At 38.7% G+C, this 9,412-nt stretch overlaps 2 protein-coding genes across 2 annotated transcripts; both read left to right on the top strand.

Moving 5' to 3' along the window:
* Positions 1 to 6: 6 nt before the first annotated feature.
* On the top strand, positions 7 to 7,818 carry LOC112455510 (double-stranded RNA-binding protein Staufen homolog 2). Its single transcript, XM_025017473.1, has 8 exons — positions 7 to 73; positions 955 to 1,032; positions 1,423 to 1,631; positions 1,715 to 2,314; positions 2,535 to 3,082; positions 3,161 to 3,686; positions 3,761 to 3,969; positions 4,136 to 7,818. The coding sequence occupies exons 2-8, from the start codon at positions 980 to 982 to the stop codon at positions 4,394 to 4,396; spliced, it is 2,406 nt and encodes an 801-aa protein (XP_024873241.1). The 5' UTR covers positions 7 to 73; positions 955 to 979; the 3' UTR covers positions 4,397 to 7,818.
* A 611-nt stretch (positions 7,819 to 8,429) lies between these two features.
* On the top strand, positions 8,430 to 9,347 carry LOC112455511 (cilia- and flagella-associated protein 20; the record flags this gene model as incomplete). Its single annotated transcript, XM_025017474.1, has 3 exons — positions 8,430 to 8,655; positions 8,818 to 8,912; positions 8,978 to 9,347. A coding segment is annotated over exon 3 (276 nt), but the record flags the coding sequence as incomplete, so codon positions are not given.
* Between the last annotated feature and the right edge of the window lie 65 nt (positions 9,348 to 9,412).

Raw genomic sequence — 9,412 nt, 5'->3', positions numbered from 1 at the left:
CTGTTTCGCCGGAAATTTCCCTGTGTCGCGCGACACGATCTAAATTTCCGCGAAATAGAGCGAACGTGACCGGGTAAGTGTGGGAAAAGTGAGCAAAAAGGGTGTACGGCGCCGCGCGCGCGGCGTGGCTCAGCTCCGCTTCCTATACGGACGGGCCGCCGCCGCCGCCGCCGCCGCCGGACCAAGCCCATTCCGTCTCGAAGAGACGGGATCTTATTTATAGAGATTGGAGAAAAATCGACGTCGCTCGTTTGCGTCCGCAAACCGGGCACGCAGTTCGTGCGTACACGAAATTGCGCGCTGCCGCGACGGCGTCCCGCGTAAATAAACCGCCCGTTATACCATACCGGCTCGCCCTTTCCTCGCAGGAAAGGTTATACCGTCTTCCCTTATCGTCTCCTCCGGCTCCGACCGGATCGTTCGCGACCGCGGTAAATCGCGCGCGAAACCGTAAGACTCGTATCGCCGAAAATCTCGTCCGTCTCCATGTGGAGAGAAAGGAGTACGCTGGAAATTACATTTCGGAGTAAATTTCGGATTAGGCCTATTTTTTTTAACTCGAGAGAGCTCCTTTGTTGATCGGCAAGATCAACAAACAGTACAACTCGTAGACTAGATTGCTTGTTTATTGGTAATTATGAGACGTTATGTCCTCTCTCTCACTGATTAGCAAAATTAGCAGAAGAATGGTTCGTAGTCTGCTGATTGCTATGTGGGAGCTTGTCTATGTATGTGAAAGAAGACAGATGTATTATATATTTTAACACGATGAAAAGTTTGATTATTAAAGCTTCATAAAGTTTGATTACCTTTCAATAGTTTCAATTGCGTAGCGTCGTTAAATGTAAAAGATTGACAGGCTGTAAAGATTTGTTTATATATGTGCAACACGACACACCATCGCCTGAAATATGTTGAAACAGGATTGAATGACCTTGCTCTTTCACTTTGCAGGTTTGTCTGCGTAGATTCTCATAAGATGTTACGCCACCAACATCACGCGATGCAAAATCAGCTTCGAGATCATAATAGGTTAATGTCCTATAATCAAATCTTACATTAACACTTCTGCAACGACGGAATCAAATAAAAAGTGATCGAAACATTAGTCTATCCTAAGAATACCGATCTAATAGAATAGAATAGAACTGAAGTAAATAATAAACTTTATCATGTAAATATCTGTGCAGATTAGTAAAAATTGACCAAGAAACTTCCTAAAGATTCTGTTTAGTGACTTAATAATATATCGCTGTAATGTTTCTACATGTACGGTGAAAACTTTTCAAGAGTCACTATAAAAGGGATTAAATATATATAATAAAGAACAACGTGATATTTGCTAATTTATAAAAAGTTAGTACAAAAATGAGAAATTTATCCAATGATCCTGGGTGTAATCAACCAAAAATGACTCTGCAGAATGGCAGGACCAATGCGGCCCATGCAGCAGGCTAACATGCCACAGCTACATCAGCCGCAACATTTGCTACCACATCGGAATCCGCATCAACAAATACTATCCATGCCCCCCCATCAACAGCATATACATCACATGCAGCATCCTGGCCCGCCGCATGGAAATCCGAGACAGCCGATGTTGATGGGTATGAATACGCACAGTACAAACAGTAAGTACAGATACACGGTGAAAGATTTGATCCTTGTTCTTAATTATTGACGTGAAAATTAATGCAAAACATTTTACTTCCAGATACCATGGTTAGCGTTAGCATGAAGGACCAAGCAAATACAGTTTCTGTGACTCTTCAAAATGTGCAACAGCCTCAGTATCCACATCAGCAGCAGCAGCAGCAACAACCGAATAATCAGCAAAATCAGCCTCCCCAACAGCAACAGCCATCGCAACAGTCGCAATCGCAGCAGCAGCAACAGCCGCAACATGTGCCGCAACAACCAAATGTGGAGCAATCGAAGGTGTTAACGAACGATGCCAATGGAGAGTCAAGAGACGATAATGCCTCTGGTCAGAATCATGCCAACGGGACTAATCCAGCTTTGGCAAACATGAAAGAAAAAACACCCATGTGCTTGTTAAACGAGTTGGCGAGATTCAATAGGATTCAACATCAATATAGACTGACCAACGAGCAGGGACCGGCGCACAAAAAAAGATTCACGGTGACACTAAAACTAGGTGAGGAGGAATATGTCGCTGAAGGTCCTAGTATAAAGAAAGCTCAACATAGCGCGGCAACCGAAGCATTGACGAAAACTTGGTACCGTCAACCTCCTCCCAAACCCACCAAGGCTATGAGGATCGGTCACCTGGGCAAATGTCCGACAGGTTCTGGTAATTTCATATTTTGACTTCTATATGCATGGAATTATAGTAGAATAATAATATCGATTTGCAACGTTATCGTTCTCAGTATAGTTATAATTGTACAGTAATGTTGACTTATAACTTTATCCTTTTCAATTACAAGATCCACATAGGGGCAGGGGGTTGTAGTACTCTTCAGTATTATTTAATTTATCGAAAATTTATCTCGTGCCGTTTTGGATCGCAGGACATTTGCCACCCACTGTCGAACTGAACGCGTTAGCGATGAAACGGGGTGAGCCAACTGTTTATACGTTCCGACAAGCTCCTCCAGCTGCGTTGCAACATCAATTTATGCCGCACGGATTCGGTAACTTCCCACGAATGTATAATCCACGACTTGCGTACAATCGTGGAGTTCACACGGATCTTCAGGGACTGTATCTCGTAACTCTGAAGGTGGGCGAACGCGAATTCACGGGTAGAGGTTTGACAGGCCAAGCAGCACGTCACGATGCAGCTAGCAGAGCCTTGGAACAGCTACGTCAATTGCCACTACCAGAAGAGATCGCAAACGTGAATAACTCCAACGAGAACGGCTCGCTGAGTGGCATTGACGATCCGAACGCTGAGTTGAAAAGTCCCGTATCTCTTGTTCACGAAACCGCACTAAAACGTGGATTGCCAGTCGGTTTTGAAGTCGTATCTGAAAGCGGTAAACCTCACATAAGAACCTTTATGACAAAATGCACTGTCGGCGACAAGGTTACTGTGGGAGAAGGATCCTCGAAAAAAGTAATCTCTCAAACTTTTCAGGTAGAAGAACGATAAGTAATGCAATTTCTAATACTCCTACCGTCGCTGTTTTCTTAGGTGTCGAAGAAACGCGCCGCCGAGTTGATGTTAGACGAACTGAAGCGTCTTCCTCCGTTACCGGCTACCATACAGAATCGAACGATGCGAGTGAAACGTAAGCCACCAGCGACGAAGAAGAAATCTCGTAATTTAATCAAAGTTTATCAAGAGCCCCGTGCAGAGAATGAAGCCACGGAGGAGGTCAATCCGGTCTCGCGACTGGTTCAGATTCAACAGGCGAAACGCGAGAGGGAACCGGTTTACAATCTGATAGACGAGAAGGGCGCACCAAGACGCAGAGAGTTTGTCATGGAAGTGATAATGGGCCAGCACTCCGCTCAAGGAATCGGACCTAACAAGAAATTGGCTAAGAGAGCTGCGGCTGAGGCTCTCTTGACGCAATTGGGATACAGTAAACCGTCGCCGCAACCCGCAAAACCATCCATAAAGACGGGAGAGAGCGAAAACACGGAGTCGAAGCCTAGAAAAGTTACATTTCTCGAGGACGAACAAATGAACGACACTCAACCTCACTCAGTAGGAGGTAAGGAAAAATATCGATAATAGTCATGTTCAATAATCGTGTTCGAGAAATTAAAAAATTTTTATCGTCTTTAGGTACCATAGGCCGCCAATTAGTACCTGGTCTTTTATTGGTAGACGGAGGTCAAGAATCTAAACTAGGGAATGGACCCAGCGTACAAATAGTTGCTGAAGAGTTGCGCGAACAGCAACAACAAAATACGGCTGGTGTTTCGCCCAAGGATCAATTGCATTATTTATCTCAGTTATTTAATTTCAGCGTAGAATTTAGCGATTTTCCTAAGGTAATCTATCGCGATTATTTGATCTGTATTAAAAGAATATTAAAATAGTCTTAATTAAAGTGGAATTAAATAAATCAAAATGGAACGCATGTGTGAATAGGAAATGATGAATGTGACATTGACATATCGTTGAATATTAAGCCATTATTTTCCATTAATGTTCCAGGGAGTGTCTATAAACAAGGAATATTTATCACTTGTGTCGCTAAGCACTGATCCACCGCAAGTTTGTCACGGTAATGGAGCGACAATAACTGCGAGTCGCAATCAAGCGGCTCTAAGGGCGCTTCGTACTCTTAGTAAATTGGGACTTGATAATGCCTCGAATGCAGCACAAGTGAAGAAGGATAAAGGTGCATCTGGTGATGGGATACACATTAGCATTCAAGTTAAAAATAACATTATGGATGGAGCTATCGATAAGTAACTGAGTAGCGCTTAAGTACATACATAATGTTGAGTTATATTTATGCTTCTTTAGGCCACTGCAAAAGAAAGTTGAGTGAATTCCGTTGTTATAAAATTCTTTGCAAAATTGATGATATTAATATTGTTTATTCATCGCCAATTTCACATTTTGGAGATGTGCTGTTCCTCGACAGAGACTTTTTTCTTCAATCGCGCAAAGAGGGTCTCAGCCGCGGTTCTGTTAGCCAATTTTTTTACTAAATCCGATTCCTTTATACGCGGAATCTGATCTATTAAAAAAGCTCTCCCTCTTTCTCCCCTTTTTTCTGTATAGTAATCTATATAGAAAAAAGTTGCTACAATAATCTGATTATATTTATAATTGTAAAAATGTATTTATATCAAAAACATTTATCAAAAATTTACACGAAGCGTTGTGCATAGTCTATATCTATATATATTTTTCATTTTACACGTTTATTGTTTATATCATTGGATTGCTTGCTATCTACATTACTAAAATTGATAAAAATCGAATGGATATAAACTTGAATCAATTTATATAAAATTATTTAAATTAGTTATTAGCATGTTATATGAAATCTTCCTGATCTTTTGCAGTGTCCTAATTTACATTAAAATGCCGTTCAAGCACCAATAAGCGATATGTATTTAGTAATTGTGTAAGAATTCTTTCGTTTAATGACTAGAAACGTCTGATTAGTCACAGTAGACAATGACAAGTTTCTGTGACTATCGGAAATTTATTGTTATGAATTACAATAACGTATCATTGAACGATTCGTGTATTACAGCTCTTACAAAATTAAAAATGCCATGGAACATTATTGGTGCTTGATCGTGATTGCGATCCTAGCAGTGACAGGTATAACTGCTATATTTATTGTAACTTTTCATTGACAGGATCACAATAGCAATATACTTATCTACAAATGATTCAAAATGGTCATTCTCCAGTTAGGATCAGTCTATAATATATTGTATAATGAACACTATAGGGAAATCGTTAATCGAAGTTACACGACCTGAAGGTGAAATGCGACCATCTCTTAATTTCTCAATTGAATTCCTTAGCTTTCACGTTATCATGAATAAAAAGCTGTCTTGTTATCTAATGATATGTTAATAATTCATAATAATGTTTTTTTTTTCCTTTTTTTTAAATCCTCGGTTGTTCGGAATTAATCACTTTATATTTTTTTGTGTGTACGTTTTTGTCGCATTATTTGAAAAAATGCAAGTTAAAACTTATTTCTATTAAGTCGCATGTGAAAATTATAAATAAAATCGTATAAAACGTATTTTTCCAGAGCAAGCTCTGGCTACGTGCACTGGAGATACGCGTTGATTAAAACGATTGTGTGAAAGATTAAGTGGCTTTAAATTGATAAAACATAGGTAATGCGACATACACTGTCCCTATGCCCCAATTTGCTTTTCTACGGGGGCCAGAAGCAATCTGGGGTCAACATATTCATGTATCGTAAAATATTGAGAAGTGAAGGGAATAGAAATTTCCATACATCTGTCATTCGGGTAAAAGGGTAATGATACGCTGTATAGGAAATTTCGGTGAATATAAAACGGAACGAAAAGAGAATAGTAATTTAAAAAATTTGTCCCGTTGCATCAAGACCATTATAAAATTGTTTTAATCTCGATGTAGAAACATCCTAAAAAACGGCGAATTTTTGTCCGGTTGAGAAGAGAAGGGAATAGAAATTTCCATACATCCTATCGTTCGCGGGTAGACAGTAATGATACGTTGCATCGGAAATTTCGATGAATCTAAATAAAAGAAAAAGAAGAGAAGGCAATAATTCGAAATTTGTCCCGCTGCGTCAAGACTATTGTGATGAAATTGTTTTAATTTTGTTGGAAAAATAGTCGTGAAGCAACGGTAAATTTTGTATTACTGTCGGAAAAATACGAGTAAGAATACTAGAGTGGAGGAGACTTAATAATGGATGAAGATATAAACATTGAGAAACGGTACAAACTTTGAATATTCACGTAACTTTTACTTCTTGAACTTAAGTTCTATGCGTCTCACGCAAACTATAACGAACGTTGCCTTTTATTGACACGGTGTAACGACACAGAACTTTGTACCGGCGTTCTCAACCAAGTGACATTGTTGTCTTCTATTCATTACTCTCGTATTACATTGCGATTTACTGAACAACAAATACAAACAATTTACATAAACTGCAACTGTATAAACGGTTAGTAAACTGTATTATTGTTCACTAAAATCGTGTGCATTCTATTCATAATGCCCGATACTCGGTACATTGAAAAATTTGTAACAAATATTCTCGATGATGGATCCGTCGATTAAATCGAGGTTTGTTTGATATTCGCTGAAAAAAAAATTATTTATTGACTCTTCGAGACTCTAGTTGGGTTTTGTTTTGCCTGATACCGATCACTATTATAAGTGGGCCTTTCTTGTTCATGTGGCATTCAGTATTATGAGACACGGTGGTAGATTCCATTGCATATAGTTTTTCAAGAGCCGAACAGGACGAAGATGCGAATTGAACAATTTACGTCGCGTACACTGCAAGAGGAAGAGGAAAAAGGAAACGATTTCATGCTATGAACTGTAATACCGTATAGTTAATATTAACGAATAGATAAGCGAATATAACGTATCAATTTACCGAGATACCGGAGATAAAATCCTTCGACACTTTGAGGAGAGAAAGCTCGCTCGCGCGTTGAAAAGTCGACGCATTGTCGGACTTAATCTGCAAAGTGTTGAGAAAACAGAAGGCTGATGCGTCGATATTGTCAGGAAGAAGAAAAGAGATTGCGAAATATTAATTTCATGCGTAATCTATATTTTGTTCTGTCATTTTGTTTTAATGCCGTCACATATGTATACAAGCGCCACGAAACGTTTGCTTACTTTCGTTTAGTATTAGGAAAACAACCGCTGCCGTTTCACTACGTTGCGACATATTGTTATATAAAGCTTCTGTAAAATATATCAACTTCTCGCGATTTTTCAGTTAGTTGGCCGGACGAGAGAAAGTATCGTATACGATATATACCGTAATGTAGCCCGGTTATGTTAGATTTACATTTTAAGTGAGGCAATTTGTTCGTATGCTGTAACGTGTACGCTGTATAAAACACAGTCACGCAAATGCGAATTCTCGGCAGCTTCCCATCGAGAGAATGATTGCTTCCCGAGTAGATCTAATCCGATCGAGAAGAATCATTCGTACTCGATGGAGCTTTAATTGCATTTTCGGGAGTGAATTGTACGACGTATAGGAATCTACTGCTTTCCTCTATCCGCATCAGTTTGTATTTGAAGTTGAAGAACGATCGTAGAAAGGTTTCACGTTTCATGTATATGGCCTTTTTACTGTGCGTTTCAAATATACGCATGACAAGGTGGCACACGAATACCTGAATATTTTACCTTATTTATCCTTATCTAATTAAGGCTTCCGTTTGAATAAAATACCTATTCTTTGTCAAATGTATCAGTGCTTAATCAAGTATTTGCGAGATTTAATACCTAATTTGTCAATATGTATTTTTTTAATATGTCTAATTGCTACAAGAATTTCACAGATATCTTTGATGGAAAAATTTCTCAAAACTTTTCATATTATTAATTAGAATTTCTATGAAAATTTTAAGATTTTTTCAAAATTTTTATACAAATTGGAACATTTTTCAGAAAAAGTAATAAAATATTAAATTTATAGTTCGTTTTTATATTTAAAACCATCTTAAGTGGTGCAATCTTAAAATATTATAATAAAATAAGAACGGACTACGGTTTTTAGAAAATTTCTAAGAAAATATGAGAAATTTTTTCACCAGGCATGTCTCTCAATTTTAATGAAACTAAGATCTAAACGAAAAAATGAATTTATTTTACACAATAATTGTTTACTAAATATCTGGGTCATTTTATGCGATGCGGGATACAAAAATCCCTTCCTTATCGGACGGGATGTTTTAGTTCAACGTTTTGCCGCTTTTCTGTCTTCGGCATCTCGGCTCGCGATTTTCATGTTGGATGTTGGATCCAGGATCATCAGTTGAGTTAGCTATTATAACCTCAAATAAATAAATGCAATTGAAATTTTAATTTATCCGCAATCTTAACAATTTAAAGTTTACTATTCTGACAATTTATTGAAGTCTGACGCATCCAAACTGAAGTCTATTCGTCTATGTTGATGTATTCATGATTGAGGAACGATGTATCGATCAAACAGTCGACTACAGGTTAAAATCACCGTTGATATTTTATTCCGTGTCATTCCGTGAGACAACTCATGAAACGATGGATTAAAGTAAAACGACGACCGATGCATATAAAGAGAAACGTTTATTGTTTCAAGCATAAGCATGAATTTTTTTAAATCGTCGCTCGTAACGTGTTTTCAGCTCAGTCCTTTCCTTTCTTTGCCGATGTGATGCGGTGCCTTCGATCCCGTTCCGGGATTATTTAGCATAGTTCACTTAATTTAAGATGGAAGAAGGTTAGCTTCTGTTTTTCGATGCCGAGAAATCGGCCGAATTTATCGTGCTAATTTGTGTATTGCAGAATTGACGAAAAAATAGAGGAGTAGGAGCCTAGTTTTGAAACATATACACCAGAGAAAATTGCCAGAGCGGCGGGATCCCGAACGAATCCGAAGATGTTCAAGAATACCTTCCAAAGTGGTTTCCTGTCCATCCTGTACAGCATCGGCAGCAAACCGTTGCAAATCTGGGATAAGAAGGTGAGGAACGGACATATCAAGAGGATCACTGACAACGACATCCAGAGCCTTGTTCTGGAGATACTAGGCAGCAACGTCAGCACAACGTATATCACATGTCCTGCGGACCCGAGGAAGACTTTGGGTATAAAGTTGCCCTTTCTGGTGATGATTATCAAGAACCTGAAGAAGTACTTCACATTCGAGGTTCAGGTAAGGTTCTCGTTGTGCTAATTTATAGAGAAATTCAAGGGAAAGTTTACCTATCTTGTTGAATA

The sequence above is a fragment of the Temnothorax curvispinosus genome, unplaced genomic scaffold, assembly GCF_003070985.1.
Source record: "Temnothorax curvispinosus isolate PA1 unplaced genomic scaffold, ASM307098v1 QBEX01006152.1, whole genome shotgun sequence".
Classification (NCBI taxonomy): Eukaryota; Metazoa; Arthropoda; class Insecta; order Hymenoptera; family Formicidae; genus Temnothorax; species Temnothorax curvispinosus.
Note: the sequence above shows the minus strand (reverse complement) of the source record. Positions and strands in the feature narration are given on the sequence as shown.

What these genes read in the sequence shown, in the direction of transcription:
- LOC112455510 (XM_025017473.1), top strand. Translation starts at nt 980, where the DNA reads ATGTTACGCCACCAACATCACGCGATGCAAAATCAGCTTCGAGATCAT. An exon ending in TCAACCTCACTCAGTAGGAG is followed by an intron (nt 3,687 to 3,760) that starts GTAAGGAAAAAT and finishes TATCGTCTTTAG; the next exon opens with GTACCATAGGCCGCCAATTA. An exon ending in AATTTAGCGATTTTCCTAAG is followed by an intron (nt 3,970 to 4,135) that starts GTAATCTATCGC and finishes TTAATGTTCCAG; the next exon opens with GGAGTGTCTATAAACAAGGA.